The following is an 18820-nucleotide window of genomic DNA, read 5'->3' as shown; positions in this document are numbered from 1 at the left end:
CCATCGCCTCGGGAGAATTGAGGTACGCTCCAATGAACTTAATTTCTTGCACTGGTTTCAGTGTAGACTTTTGTGCATTTATCTGGAGGCCTAACCTCGTAAAGAGCGTGAGTGTCTGTTCTCAGAGTAACAGCCGTGTTAGTCTGTATTCGCAAAAAGAAAAGGAGTACTTGTGGCACCTTAGAGACTAACCAATTTATTTGAGCATGAGCTTTCGTGAGCTACAGCTGTGGCATCTAGTGCCGCTTGTTGTGTCGGTGCTTTGAGCAGACAATCGTCCAAGTATGGGAATATCATAATTCCTTTTCTGCATAGGCAGGCAGCCACAACAGCAAGGACCTCTGAAGAAACTCGAGGGGCAGTGGATAGGCCAAAAGGAAGGAACTTGTATTGGAAGTGATCCTGTCCTATTGCCAACCAAAGAAACTGCCGACATGAGGTATGGATGATTATATGAAAATACACATCCTAGAGGACCAGTCCCCCTTTTCTAATGCCGGGATTATGGAGGCTAGCATGACCATCTTGAAGTGTTGGGTTTTTATGAAATTGTTGAGAAGTCTGAGATCGAGAATGAGTCTCCATCCTCTTTTTTTTCTGAGAGAGAAAACAACATGAATAGAAACCCTTCCCTTGCTATTTTGATGGTACCAGTTCCACTGCTCCTAGATGCAAGAGATGGGCAACCTCTTGTTACAGTAGATGTTTGTGAGAGGAGTCCCTTAAGGAGGATAGAGAGGGAGGGTGGATGGAAGTAAATGGGATGGAGTATTTGATCTTGATTATCTCCAATACACATCCGTCTGTTGTGATGGACTGCAAGTCTGGGTAGTATGGGATAAGACGGTCTGAGAAGGTCTGAGATGGGAAAGGGTTCCAGCGTTGAAAGATGTAGCGTTCTCGGGCCCTCGACCAACACATCGAACTTGCTGTCTAGAGGATGGTTGGTGGACATGGCAGCTTGTGGTGGAGACTGTTGTCTCCTTAAAGACCTTTGTTTACAACCCTGAGGTTCGTACTGCCTGTTTGATTGTGTATATGGTGTAGATTGGAACTTTTGTGGATTGTAATATTTGCTCTGTCTTCTCGTGTTCCTAGGGATATAAATACCCAGGGATTTGAGAGTTGCCCTTGAGCGTATGTAAAGACTCATCAGTTTTGGCCGCAAAGAATTTAGGTCTATTCATGGAAAATCTTCAGTGTCAATTGCACCTCTCTGGCTTCCCCAGAGAGATGCAACCAAGAAGCTCTCCTCCTGACTATCACAGTAGCTGTAGACCGGGCTGCCATATCTGCAGAGTCCAAAGCAGCCTGCAAAGCCATTCTGGCAATCAGCTGTCCTTCAGAGGTGAGTGATCTAAATTGTTCTTTTTTCTCCTCGGGGAGAAATTCAATACAGTCTGCTAATTTTACATAATTTGTGTGGTCATATTTTCCAAGTAGTGCTTCATAGTTGGCAATTTGAAGACGGAGAGTCACCAAAGAATAAGCCTTGCGGCCGAAGAGGTCAAGCCTCTTCCAGTCCTTGTCATATGATGTATTTTTGGGGAATGGTTGTCTGCCCTGTTTGTTGACTGCATCAACAACCAAAGAATTTGATGTGGGGTGGGAAAAATGGAATTCTGTGCCCTTCAATGGCACATAATATTTTCTGTCAGAGCTCTTACAAGTTGGTGGAATGGTTGCTGGAGGAGTCTGCCAAATCAGTCTAACTGGTTCCATGATGGATTCATTCATGGGTAGGGAGATTTTAGATGAGGTAGACATCTATAGAATGTCAAGAAGTTTGTGTTGTGTTTCTTGGATTTCTTCCAGTGAGATGTCCAAGGAGCTTGCGACCCTCCTATAGAGGTCTTCAAAATTGTTTAAAGTCGTCCCCAATGTTTTTTTTGGGGGGAAGAGGCAGGCGGAGGGGATGATGGTGTCATCAGGAGAAGATGAAGAAAAGTGGAGGGTAGGTTCAACATCCTAGTCACAGGGTTCATCCTGTTCTGCAGGCACCTCCTCAGGGGGCTGAGATGGTCCCGGTACCATGGACTGGGAGGTTTGCAGTGGTAAGAGGGATGTGTCATTCGTGGTGTCCAATATGACCATTGTGGTGGAGGTGTCATGGGTGTCATTCATGGGTACTTGTACCACTGAGGTTCTTTGGCCTTGGCATGATATCCTCTCTGTGATGGGGCATGCCCTGCCGGATTGTGAATGGGAAAAGAGTGTTGGGAGAAATAAATCTCTCCATTATCATCATCATCGTCGCTTGAAAGGGGGGAGGAGCTGACTGAGGCGTAGTGGAAAGGTGACTTGGTACTGAGCGAGCTGGGGGACCGCTGGTGCCGAAGATGGGTAATTCAGGCATTGAAGAGACCGTCAAATCCTTTTGTAGCTAGAACTGATTCAGTACCGACTGTGGCGGTGCCACGGGGGCCGTAGCGGTTGGTGCTGCTGATTGTGTCGGGACGGGCACGCACGCCAGCTGCAGTATATCACCAGTAGGTAGCAGCATGGCTTGCATTAGCGGGGAACTGCTGGGTGCCAGGTTGGCTTCGGTGGTGCAGAAGCATGGGGTTTCATTTTCTCCTTACTACTGTGTCAGAGCTGACTCATTTAGAGTCCTTAGCTCTCGCTGTATCCATGGAACCGGAGGGTGCTGCTACCTCAGCTGTAGAGGCTTATGGTGTGGTCGGTACAGTCTGAGCATGCTGGTGCGGGGAACGCCTTTTCTTGGCCGTTTCCCGAGTTGGCGAAGCCGCAGGATGCTTTTTAGCCGCCTTTACAGTTGAGTGGTCTGTTGTCTGAGCCTTAGTAGAAGAGCCTCTGTCAGAGGTTGCCATAGGTGATTTGTGTCTGGGGTGTGTGTGTGGGGGGAAGGCAGGGGGTGGGTGTCCTTGCTTCCAGCTCAGATGCTGGCCTGAGGGACTTCTCCATTAGGAGTAATTTTAGTTACAAGTTCCTGGCTTTCCTGGTCCTGGTTGTTAACTTATGGCAGTGCGAACACTTTTGAGGGATGTGTTCTGTCCAACACTGGTATCGACAGCCTTACAGGTGAGGCAGCGTTTAAAGCCAGGGGAACAGGGCATGCCCCTGAGAGGAGAGCTTCGTCCCCCCATGAAGGGAGAACTGGGAGTAAAGGTTCAACGAAAACCTACTTCTAGTCAGGAAATAGGATTTTGGGGAGGGAGGGGGAATAAACAGGGACAAAACAAATGAAAACAGGTTGACTATTTCTAATAGTATTAGAACTAACTGGGGTTATTCTACACTAAATAAGCTCTGAGGCACTGCTAAGTGAACTGACTCACAGCCAATGGCGGTAAAGAAGGAACTAAGGACAGTTGGTCGCACAACGCCAGTTAACTGCCTAAAGCAGCACAAGACGGGGACCGCATATGTGCAACCCAACTAGGCACTGCTAACATAAATCTCCGATTATAGCTCGGGGCACCCATAGGGACATCACTCAACGAAGAAGTCTGCATTACATTTCACAATTTCATAAATAAAACACCACTACAAAGAAAAAAAAACAACAGAATTTTTGGGGGAGTACTTAAGATTTCAAAAAAAGATGGTTTTTCAAAAAAAAAAAAATTGAAAAATTTCAGCTAGCTCCACTTGCTCTTAATGCATACAGATCTACACTCCTGATGCAGCATCAAGGACCAAGAGCTCAGATCCATGCAACCTCTTGGAGCATCTGTGCCTCAGGCTTTGTAATACCTGTGGTGGATGCTCACTGCTTTGTGTGACTCTTCCTTCTCATGTACCCACTCCCATTTAATCATGTCTCCTTCAATGGAGGAAGTTTACCAAACATTGGGCTAATCTCTAAAGCCAGGAGGGGTAAACTTGGGATTCTGATAATAGCACCTTCTCTGGCCTTCTAGAATGGCTGGCAGCACAGTTCATGCTCAGAGACATTTTGCTGGGAGCAGTTAATAAAAGGAGCCTGTAACAAACAGTAATTTAAGAGACTATCATAGGTAAGAACAGAGATTCTCAGCTCAGGTGCTGTGGCCTCAAGTCAAACCCACTCACACAGAAAGCAGGCTTCATTCACACCAATGGCCTCACGGATACTCTCTATTCATTGCAATACTGTGTCATAGGGCAACAAACAGCCCCAACTAACTGCAACAGAAATGAGGTTGCAGGCACCTTTACCAAATATATCACAGGTCACACACAAGAGAATTCAGAGTTTTGGTGTACGTAGATGGATTGTAAACAGCCTTCCCCAAACAATGCAGAAAGTGCTAAACTGTATAAAACAGAAGGTCCTTTAGGCTAGGCCAGTCTGTGTGCACAATGCAGTCACTCACAGGTGAGCACTGCTAATCCACCAGGAAATACTAAGAGTTGCAATTAGTAAATTTCAACTATGCTGAATGTTAGAGAGCTTATTCCTTCACTCTCCCACTTCCCTGGTCCTTCTCCAATGAACAGAGAGCAACAATACCCGAAGTCCGAAGGTGCAAACAATTCGATGTTTATTGGGGTGAACTTCCAGCAAGCTAAAATACAAGTTCCTTTTTCCTTATTTTCGAATCCCAACTTACTTCCTGTTTGCCCCTAATTTATATAGTAATATTCTTAGCTATACCTTAACCAATCATTCTACTGAAATTTAACTAACCAATCCTAACATATTGTAATATGATTAGCTAACCAATTATATCCCACCACCTTAATTAGTTTACACCCAGCAAAATTAATTATACAGCAGACAGAAACAATCACAGAACCAGACAGAGACCATGCCAATAAACAATAGCAAAGTGGGAACTATAATGACAAAACAATACAGAAGTGAGGATTTCACATCCTAGCTATTGATAAGTGAGTTCTTGCCAGACAGGATGCTATCAAACTAAGTTTCCTTTTACATTTTCTAGGTACTTCCCTTTCTCTGGAGGTGATAGGAATACAATCCTGTCCTGATAGTGCCTGACAGCCCAATAGCACCTTATTTCAATGTGACTAGTTTGGAATGTGAGGATGTGACTGTTCGCTTCCTAGCTTATGGCTGCCTCTGCTGCTTAGCCAAAGGCCTTAGCCTAAGAACAAGGCCTCAAACTGTCACAGTTAGAGAAGGCCCTTACACCAGCAGACAGTGATTTTGATTCTTTCTTTTATACCTCTAGAACTAGCCAAGTGATAAGAATACCCCTAAATTCTTAAAGTACAGGCCTTTGCAGACAGGCCTGAATATCTATATCCTAACACTGAATATCAAAAATTGAGAAGAGGATGTTCTGCATATGGCAATGTTTTACACGTATGAACAACTGTTTTTCCAGTTTAAGTAAACCAAAAGCTCTGGAGAGTTACCTGAAAGATAACTTAACAACTGAGACAAACATATACAGAATGACATGCCTACTAATTAGGCTGGGGTGTGGGTATTCAACACTGGTGTTTTAATTTCCTGACCTGACCTTCACAGCCCTGTGGTAGTGCATTGCTCTCTGGGTTCACTACAGTGGACTTTCACAGAACTTATAAAGAACACTAGTTGCCTCCCCTCCCCCAGCTTGGCCAGTGGGGCATTCGGTACATAGACCTGGGACTGGGAGTGCTCATCTCAGTGATGAGCCTTTGCAATTCAGCTCTCATATTCACATGGTTCAATTAGAAAGTTAATGGGAGGACCTGAACTATTTCTATTCCATGCTATGCAGGGAAAATAAGGTAGTTACCAGCCCAGGGAAGCAACTGTGACCTGGCAAATCATGTGATAAGTGCTGTGGAACCACATGTACACCTCACACATACAGAGCTTTCCTTATTTCAGATTTGTTACCCGCTTCTCCAAGCCAGTCAGGAATCCCTCCTCTCCTGTTTCTAGGAACTCTACGATGGGGCTCAGCTGTGTTACGCTCTGAATCAGCTCTTCCCTGTATTCCAGTAATAAAGCAGACAGGGTCTTTCCCTCTTCTGTGCTCCCTGAGGAAGAAAGATTTGGAAATGCAAGAGAAAAAATAAGTCACGTTTGAAAAAAGTGACAGCAAGAGATTTTCCAGTGAGAGAAAGATCTAAGTGAATAGTAAAGCTTATCCTGAGCATAAGTAGCAGAGAAAAACACTTCACTATTCTCTTTAAACTCTATGAAAGAAAAATGTCTCACTTATCTAACAGAGCACAAAGCCGCAAAGCAAACTGGAGGTTAATGACAGGTTTGCGAGGCCACTGCTTTGTGTCAAACTCAAATAAGAAAGGAACAGTCAATCCTGAGGCACAGTCAGAGAACTGGCCCACGCTGGCCACCTAGCCATTGATTTAGACCTAAAGTGAGTGAAGGGCAAAGAAATTTCTGAGATTGCTCCACTGCAGGCAGTCAGAGTGGAAATGCAAAATCCTGCTCCGAAAAGCGTGGAGATCTCGGTTAGCGTTTGTGGCTATATCACACACAACAGAGAGCTAGGGCCTGAGTGAAATGAAATCCGCATGCCTGAATAAAGAGTGCTGGGAGAGCGGCAGAAGGGTTTTGGAGGACCCGGTGAAGAGCTGTTCTCATGCCCATGGGTGTGCCTGCCCTCCTACCTGTTTGCTGCAGGGTCTCTCCACTGTCCTGCTCTCTCTCTAGCAGTGCTGCTTTTATCTTGGGATGTGTGTTTCGGAACAGCTTCAGTACAGACACAACAGTCTCAGCATCCAGACTCTGCTCATCCCTCACTTTGCTGAGCAAGCTCTTGAACGCTGACTGTTCTTTGGTGTCTTCCAAGCATGCCACTAGCATCTGTAAGACAACAGGAAAATGCTAGCCGGGGTTAATAACACAGTTAACTGCCCTGTGCGGACGTACACAAAGGTCAGCCACCCACAGCCCCTAGCTCAGCAGAGTCCTTCAGCCCACTGACTGGTGAGGTGCCCAGTGGAGGGGTACATTCATCTCTCCAACCACATCAAATTCTGTATCAGCTACAAGAACACTTTTAAATTCACCCATAAGCCTTCAGGAAGGAGAACGACAAGCCTACTTGACCAGCTTTTATATTTATTGTCAGTCTGACAAATTGCAGCTGGCAAGTGGCCCTATTTCAGGCCTGAATACATCTCTTCAGGAGCCTGTGCATGAGCCAGATTCCAACAGTGCTGAGGTACCTAATAAAACACATTCAAAGCAGTTTTGGCAACTCAAGGCCGGAGTGGGGAATACTAGGTTTCACTGCAAAACAAGGAGGTCACTTGTGTGCATAGAGAGAGGGAAGTTTTTTTTAAGCAAGACTATCTGGGAACCTTTGACCTCAAGTCAGAAAACCAGGCACACCACACCGAAAAAGGTTTGGTGCCTGATGTTCAGCAATGCCAAGCACACAGAGCTTCAGCTGGTAGTGGTAAGATCAGAATGTGGGGTTCTAAAGTCTATCACTATGTCCCACACCAGCACAATAGGGTGGATGTGCTTGTGCTGCTAGGGAACCTATTAATCAGGGATATAACAGGGGAAAAAAATAAGCTGGAGCTCTCATGGCCATTCCTTAGAGCCCATTAATGTTGTAAATACCGCCCCTTAAGACACAAGCTGTCTCACTCTCAAGGAGAGAAGGCATCCCTTCAGAGCAGGCATCCTTTGGTTAGTCTCTAAGGTGCCACAAGTACTCCTTTTCTTTTTGCATCCTTTATTAAAGACTCCAGGGATGTTACAAAAGTACCTTTGAAGTTGAGCGCATAGCCCAGCTCCAGGGAGAATGGCCATTTTCTGCTATCATAGTCACTTTCATTTCTATGGTAAAAAGACTGAAGATAACTGCTTTAGGCCCCATCGGGGATGGTGTATTTGCTTTTTGTAACAGGTATAAATGCTCATGTATTAGTACTGTGTGACAATGCAATGAGCTATTGCAAAGAGTATCCACAGAGGGAGAGCTGCATGAGCCCCAGCTCTTACCCTTCTAATGGCATTTTTACTGCCAAAGAGAGGAACATGGACATCAAGGGTTCCGTTATAAAGGACCTGTGGGAAGAATGGTGATGCAGACATGTTTGGAGTATTGACTTAAAGATCTTTAATGTGAAGAGCATTTTGGAATAAAAAGTTGATAACCAGACCTAGTAAATTCTCTGGTTTTGCACACCCGGCCCCTTTCTTTAAGGGCCTGATGCTGTGAGATGCAGAGCACATTCAACTTCCACTTAAGTGAATGGGAGTTGAGAGTGCTCAACACTTTCCCAGGATCAGACTTTCACTGCTTATATGAGAAAGTAAGTAGCATTGTTCGTAATTTTTTTTTAAAAGGTAAACAGAATAGCTAACCCAAGCACCCGATTGCAGGTCTTTCTCAATGGACTACTTTGGTGAATGCAGTGCACTTGTAGCTGTGTAGGTCCCAGGATATCAGACAGACAAGATGGGCCAGGTAATATCTTTTATTGGACCAGTTTCTGTTGGTGAGAGAGACAAGATTTTGAGTCACAGATCTGGGAAAGGTACTCCAAGCATCACAGAAAAATGCAAGATACAACAGATTGTTTAGCATAAGTAGTTAGCACATATGCTAAGGAACTGGTCAAGGTGTGGCTCGAAAGCTTCTATCTCTCACCAACAGAAATTGGTTCAATAAAAGATATTATCTCACCCACCTTGTCTCTATATTGATGAATGTTTTTCCAATTTGTTTGGGACTTGTTAGGATGGGTGTTCTGAAGATGAAGAATCCCACTGTTCTCAGTGTTTCTAGAACAGCCTCTCTCAGACACAGCCCTCCATGAGAACTAGAACCTTCCAGCATTTTGGGGGAAGACTCAATAGTGCATCTTACAATTATTGGCTATGAAACTTTAAAAATGCCTCAGGTCCTGGAAAAGCTTAAGAAATATCACATTTAGATGGAATCTAAGCTTTCACTTATTATAAATTAACATTTTAAACCCTTTTCATTGTAAAGAGCCTTGAACACATCAAACCAATTTTTCTGAATAAAACACTAAGTTCCCAAACACCCCATCTGCATCAGAGAGTTGGTGCTTTTCCAGCATTGTTTAGAATGCTCATAAAACCCTTCTCCTGGGACCAATATGACAAACAACACTGCACACAACAGTTGGTCCAGTGAGTTTTAACAAAAAGAAAAGGAGTACTTGTGGCACCTTAGAGACTAACCAATTTATCTGAGCATGAGTGCTCAAATAAATTGGTTAGTCTCTAAGGTGCCACAAGTACTCCTTTTCTTTTTGCGAATACAGACTAACACGGCTGTTCCTCTGAAACCTGAGTTTTAACAGAAACTCATGCAAGAGAAACTGCAGAACTTATAAATTCCCTAGGAATTCCTTACAAGTGCTGCTGGAATTGCTATTTACATCTGAATTTGGTCAGCTAGTAACTAGTACTACAGCAACAACGTGCATCAACATTAATAACTTCCTTGGTTTTAAACCGAGTCTTGTTATTAGTCAGGTTGCGTGTACTTCTCCTGAAAGACAAATCCTGACACATTTATGAGAGTTAGCTGGGGCAGTAAGCAGTACTCTCTAAAATCAGCTGCACTATCTGCAAAATGGCTTGATTACTTAACCTAATGAAAGTCAAAAGGGCATTTTCTCAAAAGTTATGATGAGATGTGATAAAAACAAAAAACCCCAAAAAACCACACACCAGAGTTTAGAACAGGATACCAAGCACACCTTAGCTACAGAGCAACTCACGTGACTCCATTACTGCGTGATTTGCTCCTGCACAGCACTTTCACAGAGAAAGTGATTATCTGAGGGACAGCAGAATGGATCCTTGGAACTCAGGAAAACTACAAGATATAAGGGTCATGCTCAATGTAGAACTTCCCTCATCACACTCTACCACACCCCCTCCAAGGTATATTTGGTTAACAAAGTCATCCCTAAACAAGGTAGTTGCTGATTCCATAATTCAATCCCATTTATATGCTCTCAGAGACAGGCTGTACACAGAGTTCTAGCTGAGCATTGCTGTAAAGTCTCCTGCAACACAAGGCTTACCATCTATAAAAGGAAGGTTTCTGCTGGGAAAATTCAGAGACATAATGATCAATCCTCTGTGAAAGGAAGTTGTTATTTTAGTGAGCAATTTTTGAAGTGCACATACTGAAGCAAAAGTAAAAGACTCACAGAACCTTCCCCTCTCAATACAGACAGAATTGTTATCAGCATAGATAGCACAGGAACTAGTTTTACATATCTGAACCATAGAAAAAACAAGCAGGTTATAACCGAATTATAAAGTTAATCAAAATGTCATGATGCACACAGAAGTCATAGAGAAAATCTGCACTCCGATTCCAACGCTGCCAATTCAGATACCAGAGGTCTTTTTGTTTTTCTAACATGCATTCTCATGGACAACTGACAAGTGGATCCTTAAACAACGGTGATGTCGCTAGAGAAGTCTCATCTCAACCTCAGCCCACAAAATGTCAATCAACTGACAAACTAAAACCAGGGACAAAGGCCTTGTCATAGACCAGAACTTCAGGATCCTTTTTCCAGCAACAGAGAGCATTTCTCTAGCACTGCCTTTAGTAAAGAAAGTAAAGTTTCAGCCAATTGCCCAATATTCAGGATGCAGAGGATAAAGGAGTTTACTCCCTCATAACTTTGTTCAAAAATTCCTGCTTTTGCAAAAAGAGAGCAATAATTGGGCAGGCTCATATATAATGGAAATGATCCACAAGCACAGTGACATTTACTCTACATGGAAAAATCAACACTCCTTTCGCTTCATCTGAACCTCGCAGTAAATGGAACAAATGAGCTGTGCAATAATTTGAATTGAGTTTCTCTAAGACAGCACAGGAAGATAAGATTTGACACCAGCAAAGCTCTTCCATGCTTCCCCAAATTACTGCAATTTTAGTCTCCTTCTCATTTCCAAGCAGTTTTCAGCGAGCCCAGAACCAAATTATATAGGAATAGTTTATACGAGAGGTACACAGAGAGATTCTAACCAAAAAACCTCAGATCTCCCTAAATCAAGGGTGGACAAACTATGGCCCACAGACCGCATCCAGCCTGTCAGGTCTTTTAAGCTGGCCCTTGAGCTCCCACTGGGGAGCAGGGTCAAGGGCTTGCCCCACTCCGGCACGCCAGCCGGGGAGCAGGATTGGAAGCTTGCTGCACAGCTCCCAGAAGCAGCGGCATGATGTCCCCCCTCCAGCTCCGACATGTAGGGCCAGCCAGGGGGCTCTCTGCATGCTGCCCCTCCCCCAAGCACCGCACCCCGCATTTCCCATTGGCTGGGAACCATTGGCAAAGGAGCCAGAGGAGGGACATGCTGCTGCTTCTGGGAGCTGCTTGAGGTAAGCGCTGCCAGGAGCCTGCACTCTTGAGCCCCCACCCCCCTGCGTCCCAACCCCCTGCCCCAGCCCTAATCCCCCTCCTGCCCTCCGAACCCCTCAGTCCCAGCCCAAAGCACCCTCCTGCACCCCAAACCCCAGCCCTACCCCAGAGCCTGCACCCCCAGGCAGAGCCCGCGCCCTCCCCCCCCCCGCCGCAGCCCAGAGCCCACTCCTGCCCTCCAAACCCCTCAGTCCCAGCCCGGAGCACGCTCCTGCACCCCAAAACCCCCATCTCCAGCCCTACCCCAGAGCCCACACCCCCAGCCAGAGCCCTCACTCCCCACCCCCCAGCACCCCAGAGCGCCCTCACACATCCTGAACTCATCCTTTCTGGTGCCACCCCAGATCCCGCACCCCCTCCCACACCCCGACACCCAATTTCGTTAGCATTCATTGCCCGCCATACAATTTTTATACCCAGATGTGGCCCTGAGGCCAAAAACTTGGCCCACCTCTGCCCTAAAGAGAAAAGTAACTCATCAAGGGCATGTCTATATTTTCCATCCCCAGAAGCAGAGACTGTAGAGTCAAAACTGGAGAAACTAAGGGCTAGTCTACACTAGAAGTGCTACATCAGCGCAGACACTGTAGTGTGTCTAGTGAAGACGCTCTATGCGGACTCTCAGGTCAGTGTAACTTATGTAGCTTGGGGGTGGCTTATTCACACCCCTGAGCAATGTAAGTTATACCAAAATAAGTATTAATGTAGACCTGGCCTAAGATTTCTCATGGATTTAAGAGAATGGGTCCACTGAGCCATGAGCCAAAAGATTACTTAAGGAAGAAACCCTGTGACTTTATACACCTTAACTGGATGTGCCAGGAAATAATGAAGTGGTACCATAGAGGGAAAATGTGAGCATAGTGTAGCCACCTTCCTAGAAGTGCCATGTGTCCACTGTAAAGAACCAGGTACCCCTTCATGGATGAGGAAAGGGTCCAAAAAGCTAAAGAATACAAAATGCTTAAGGAACAGAGAAATTGCCGGCCATGTCCAAGGCAAACCACTGCTGAAACCTGAGGAGCTGAAAAGCCAGGGTTGCCTACGATTTAATGGGCATCCTTGCAAAATCGCCATAAAATTACCAGCTATGGTACAGAGTCTGCTTGCCCTCTCTTGACACGTTATTAAAAATACACATATTTCACTTGCCAGCAGAGAAGAGTTACTCACAAAAGAGGCACTAGCAGAGAAAGACGGCTCTGAAAAGTTGGAAAGCTCCCCTAGACCAGAGGACTTAACAGCAGTAGCTAGCATGAAGCAGTGTGAAGCAGAAAGAGGTGCTCCCTGCACACCTGGTTACTGCTCTTCTCCGAGTATGCTCCAGTGGCTCCAAAATGGCTATTACCTGCTATCACTGCCCTGGTCATGCTCCCTTGCTGGACACTCATCCAGCTGGTGTTTTAGGACCCACATGCTGGGCCCAGGTGCTTTTTAAAGATCCCCTTTGGTCTGAGTAGGCTCCAGGCCCTCTTCTTCTTTAGCCTCCGGACTTACTCCCTGGGCACAGACTCTTCATGGAAGCTGCTGTAGGACCCAAGACCAGTTTTGAACCCGTCACACCTCTCTCACCCTTCCCAGAACTCCACCCTTGTGAGCGCTCTGGTTTAGAGTTTACCCTTTCAAAGACACATGATAATTGAAGTAAAGAGACAGTCTTTGTGAAGGATATCTAAAACAATCACTCTTCACTTTCGACAGTACAAGAGATATACAGAGCCATTCAAAATATGTATGCCATTCCCTGCCTCAGTTTCCTCAACATTCTTGAGTGGTCTTTGTTATGTGGGACAGAGTCCTTCCAGGATTCCAAGTCTCCTCTCTTGGACCTCCAGCTCATGGTTTCTCCTCTGAATCAGTCTCCCCTCAGACCTCTGAAGCCACTTAAGCCTGGTCTACGCTATGGGGGGGGGAAATCGATCTAAGATACGTAACTTCAGCTACGAGAATAGCGTAGCTGAAGTCGACATATCTTAGATCGACTTAGAATCACTTACTTCACATCCTCACAGCACGGGATTGACGGCCGCCGCTCCCCCATCGACTCCGCTTCCACCTCTTGCCCTGGTGGAGTTCCGAAGTCGACAGCAGAGCGATCAGGGATTGATTTATCGCGTCTACACTAGATGCGATAAATCGATCCCCGATAGATCGATCACTACCCACCGATTCGGCGGGTAGTGTAGACGTGGCCTTAGAGTCATAGAGTTCAAGGCCAGAAGATCATGTAGTCTGACCTCCTGCATGGCACATGTCATCAGATCCCACCTAGCCATCCCCACACCAAGCCCAACAATGCAGACTGGACCAAATTATTACAGCCCTCTGGAGACTAAACTATTGTATGCCACAGGCAGAGAACAGGTGGGACCAAAGTGCACCAATGACTGAGGCCCCAGGACTGGCAGGGAATTAATTTGGTGAGATATACCCAGGTAAACCTAGCAAATGACCTGCACTACATGCTGCAGAGAAAGGAGAAACACCCCCACTTCTTGTGCTCAAAGGTCCCTGCTAATCTGACCTGGGAGAAAATTCCTTCCCAGCTCCCAGAATGGAAATCAGTTTTACCCTGAACATGTGAGCAAGACCCACCACCATGCAGCTGAGAAAGAATACTCTGTACCAATTCAGAGCACTGGCCCACACCATACAGCATCCCATCTCCAGCCACAGCCATCTCTAAATCTTCAGATGAAAAAGAGAAAAATAAAATAAGACTATCTCAGGGAGGGAAAAGTTTCCTTCCTGACCATTAGGGGAAACTAGCTGAAGGCCTGAAGCATGAGATTCAGGACATAAGAGACTGGGCCAGAAAGGATCCCTTGGGCCATCAAGCCTTGCCCCCCACCTTCGCCCCGCATCATAGAAGGCAACCATGTCAAACAATCCCACTCATAAATTTATCAAACACTATCTTAAAACTAACTAGGTTGTTTGTCACCACTACTTGGCATAGAGAGTACATTTATAAAGTTTGTGAATGATACCAAGCTGGGAGGGGTTGCACGTACTTTGGAGGATAAGATTAAAATTCAAAATGATCTGGACAAACTGGAGAAATGGTCTGAAGTAAATAGGATGAAGTTCAATAAGGACAAATACAAAGTACTCCACTTAGGAAAGAACAATCAGTTGCACACATACCAAATGGGAAACGACTGCTTAGGAAGGAGTACTGCAGAAAGGGATCTGGGGCCATAATGGATCACAAGCTAAATATGAGTCAACAGTGTAACGCTGTTGCAAAAAAAAAAGCAAACATCATTCTGGGATGTATTAGCAGGAGTGTTATAAGCAAGACACAAGAACAGGTTTCAGAGTAGCAGCCATGTTAGTTTGTATTCGCAAAAAGAAAAGGAGTACTAGTCTCTAAGGTGCCACAAGTACTCCTTTTCTTTTTGCGAAGACACAAGAAGTAATTCTTTCACTCTACTCTGAGCTGATTAGGCCTCAACTGGAGTACCGTGTCCAGTTCTGGGTGCCACATTTCAGCAAAGATGTGGAGAGAGTCCAGAGAAGAGCAACAAAAATGATTAAAGGTCTAGAAAACATGACCTATGAGAGAAAACTGAAAAAAATGGCTTTGTTTAGTCTGAAGAGAAAACTGAGGGGGGACATAAGTTTTCTAGTACAAAAAAAATGGTATTACTAGGAGAGGTAAATTGCTCTCGTTAACCTCTGAAGATAGGACAAGAAACAATAGGCTTAAATTGCAGAAAGGGAGATTTAGGTTGGACATTAGGAAAAACTTCCTGCCTGTCAGGATAGTTAAGCGCTGGAATAAGCTGCCTAAGGAGGTTGAGGAATCTCCATCACTGGAGATTTTTAAGAGCAGGTTAGACAAACACCTGTCAGGGATGGTCTAGAAAATACTTAGTAAGAAAATACTTACAAGTGTAGAGGATTGGACTGGATGACCTCTCGAGGTCCCTTCCAGTCCTACAATGCTATGATTCTATTGGGAGGCTGTTTCAGAGCCCCACACCTCTGATGGTTAGAAATCTTCTTATGATGTCCAGCCTAAATTTATTCATGGCCAGTTTATCCCCAGTTGTTTTCGTGTGAACAACTTCCTTTAGCTTAAATAGGTCTCTACCTTACTGGTGTCTTCCCCCAATGTATTTATAAAAAACGATCAGATCCCCTCTCAGTCTTCTTTCTGGTAGGCAGAGCTGTCCCTTGGGTAGGGTGATTTGGGGGAACCGCCCTAGGCTCTGCACTTTGAGGGACCCCGCAGTTTGATAAAATCGGGACTGTCCCAATATTTAGCCCTTTGTCCTGCATCCCGACTGATGTATAATAGGGACGCCATTTGTCCCGATAGTCAGGTGAGGAGGCAGGTGGGAAGGTGAGGCGGGAGGGCGGGGTGAGGAGATGAACAGGGAAGCGAGCAGCAGGTGGGGAGGTGAGAAGGCAGGCGGTTGGGCGGCAGTGAGGAGAAGAGCGGCGGTCAGGCAGATGCTGCCGGATGGAAAGGAGACTAGCAGGGAGGCTGATTTATCCCAGGCCCCGCACCTCCTAGAACCGGCCCTGCTGCTAGGCTAAACAAGCCAAGCTCTTTCAGACTTCTCTCTTAAGACAGGCTCTCCATTCTCTGTCCTGTTGCAGTTTGAATTCATTCTTTCTTGAACACAGGTGAGCAAAATCATACACAGTATTCCAGATGAGGTCGTACCAATGCCTTGTACAATGGCTTTAATACTTCCCTTATCTCTACTGGACTACACTGACACTGCAGCGGCCTAACTACATCATGCTTTACTTTACGCTGCTCGTGGAGGTGGAGTTATTAAGTTGGCATAGCCAGGTAGTTACATTTGCGGGAGTGAAATTTAAATGTAGACACTTCCACAGTTAGGTTGACATAAGCTGCCTTGCATTGACCTATCTCTATCATGTAGACCAGACCAAAAAAGATTTCCTCTTCACTCAGGAAACATGTCCCTTTCTTCCTTTCTCTTCAACATCTCAGTCTCTGTGGTTTTAAGACCTTTAGGAACACTGCTGTCTCCGTTTTCCACTCTTCCTCCTCTAGAGATTTGGAGGGCTGGTTTCACCTAGGTTGCAGTTACCCCTTTGTTCTGCCAGGACCAGTTTAGTCACTTGGCTATAGTTCTTAAGGACTGTCTGATTCAGAAGTACAGACTCAGGCACCCCTCCCTGTCTCTTTAGCACAAGGAGTGTCTCTGGAAAGATGTTAATTCCTTGGGTATGACTACGGCAATAAAATAAGGAGTGCAAGCGAGTCTCAGAGCCCAGGACTCCGGCTCGCACTACAGTACTAAAAATAGCCCAAGGGTTTCAGAGCCCAACCTTTAGCCTGAGCTACAGATTGTAGACTAGGGCTCTATAGACTCAGGCTTTCAGACTTGCTGCTGCAAGGTGGGGTGTTTGTTTTTTGCAGTGTAGATGTACCCCTTGAAACCAAAGCCTGGGCTACACTTAAAAATTAGACCAACTTAGCTTCATCGTACAGGACTGTGAAAAAATTTGAGCCCTCAGTGCCATAATTAGGTTGACCTAATCCCAGTGTAGACATGGCTAGGTCGACAGAATTCTTCCACAACCTAGCCATCACCTCTCAGAGATGGATTAACACATTGATGGAAAAACCCCTTCTGTCAATGTAGGGAGCATTTATACCACAGTACTGTAATGGCACAGCCATAGGTGTGCCACTGTAGCTGCTGTAGTGTAGACATGCCCCAAGTAGATAGCAATACAAGTGGGCAAACTGAGGCACACAATATTCATAGAAATCCAGAAGTTTCCCAGGTTTTCCACTGCTGCCAGAAGGCATATATGAAAGATTCCAACAAGCGACTGGCAAAATAACACCAAGGAAAGAAAACTCTTTCAATCCTACCACTGACACAATTACAGCCTTAATTATATGTCCTGAGCTGGATTTCTCTGAGGTGAACTTGCACTTTAAGCATCACTTCAAAACACAGCACTATGTTTCCCTGAAGACGACACCAGGACTCCCTCCCTGGAAATGGTGCCTACAGAGCCTGTTTATCCCAGCAGGAAGCTCAGGAAATGGATAGTTCTGGCTGAGTGGGGAGTTTTAGTCTAAGCCCTCAGTTACAATGGGTTGAGGTTCCTCCTCCTCCACAATTACCTTTGGGACAGAAATTTTTCATGCTTGTTCACAGCCCAGAAATGATTTTCTGGAAGGTTTGAAGAAAATCCATTTCTCATTTATTTGGCATTTATATATAGCTGCTGAAAAATTGTCCAAGTGCCGTTGTGCAGTCAGACAGCTACAAAATAATGCGGATTTCAAACTGATCCAGTGCAGGCAGAATTCTGTGCCTGCAGGAGCCCCAGTGAAGTCAAAAGGGCCCTACATGGGCTCAGGGGTCCACGCGCACCAACTCACTGTAGGATCAAAGGAATGCAAACTTCACCTTGTTTGAAAAATTTAGTTGGGGATTGATCCTGCTTTGAGCAGGGGGTTGGACTAGATGATCTCCTGAGATCCCTTCCAACGCTAATATTCTATGATTCTATAAAGTGGTTTCCATCTTTGCTCATGCTGAAATATTTTGACTTGAGTCACCGCACTCACTGAGTCCAATGGGAGCAGTTGAACTCCAGCCAGCCAGATTAAGACATGGAGTCCTTGACTAGACAGTTAGTCTGGCAGTTTACTTCAAACAGAAACTGAAACTTCTAAATCTGGGAATTCCCCTTCTTTGTTTGCTAAACAAACATGTAATATTCATTGCTAAACAAAGAAGAGGAATTCTTAGATTAAAAAGTTTTTGTTTCTGTTTGAAGTAGCCAAGGCAATAGCATACAGCTTTAGGTTAAGGCTCTTTTTTATTTTATTTATAAAATTAAACACCCCACATTATTGCAAAACTATTATCAAAATCCTAAACATTTTTCAGTAATTTTCATTAGTATACTGAAACAACAATTTTATTTTCCCCAGTTTAAAGTAGTATTTACCAATGTCCTGTCCTAAACTAGTTTTTCTGCAGGGACTTGCCAGTCCTGTCCAGCGGTCTACTCCCTCTCCCAATCACCCACCACTGAGTTGGACTTTTCCTCTTTTATCTCCTCCCTCCAGGCTTGACACCTTGCACATGTACAAAGGGGTGAGGATGACTGGGCCCACAGGCTCTCATGAACTCTTTCTTGGCAAGTGAGGAGTCTGTATACCCCATCATACCAAGTTTAATTTTCCCATTTCATATATCAGTCCTTTACAATAATAAACTGATACTGTTCCTGAAGAGAACACCACAAACAGGAGGCAAGCAGCCAGTACTAGTGAGGACTAGAGTCAGAGGTGAAAGTAAGCCGGTTCGTCCTGGTATGGTGTACCGGTAAGAGCCGGTGCACCGTACTAGGGCAGCCCAGCTTCCCCAGGGGGCAATTTAAAAGGCCTAGGGCTCCCAGTAGTGGCTGGAGCCCCAGGCCCTTTAAATTGCCTCCAGGGCCCTGCTGCTGGAGCCCTGGGGTAGCGGCTGCAGGGCTCCGGCAGCTATTTAAA

The 18820-nt window shown here is 45.3% G+C and overlaps 1 protein-coding gene across 7 annotated transcripts in view; it reads right to left on the bottom strand.

Moving 5' to 3' along the window:
• Positions 1-18820, bottom strand: part of ZBTB40 (zinc finger and BTB domain containing 40) — a 72885-nt gene that overhangs the window by 35213 nt on the left and 18852 nt on the right. For 5 of the 7 annotated variants that reach the window (XM_075121225.1, XM_075121226.1, XM_048824890.2 and 2 more), the window contains exons 4-5: positions 6541-6736; positions 5801-5943 (exon numbers count right to left, since the gene is read on the bottom strand). The exons of the other annotated variants lie outside the window; for them this stretch is intronic. In XM_075121225.1, coding sequence (XP_074977326.1) covers positions 5801-5943; positions 6541-6736 — 339 coding nt within the window. The remainder of the gene's footprint in view (positions 1-5800; positions 5944-6540; positions 6737-18820) is intronic. 7 annotated transcript variants of the gene reach the window in all.

This window comes from Caretta caretta, chromosome 18 (genome assembly GCF_965140235.1).
Source record: "Caretta caretta isolate rCarCar2 chromosome 18, rCarCar1.hap1, whole genome shotgun sequence".
NCBI lineage: Eukaryota > Metazoa > Chordata > Testudines > Cheloniidae > Caretta > Caretta caretta.
The sequence above is the reverse complement of the archived record's forward strand: the minus strand, read 5'-3'. Positions and strand labels throughout refer to the sequence as shown.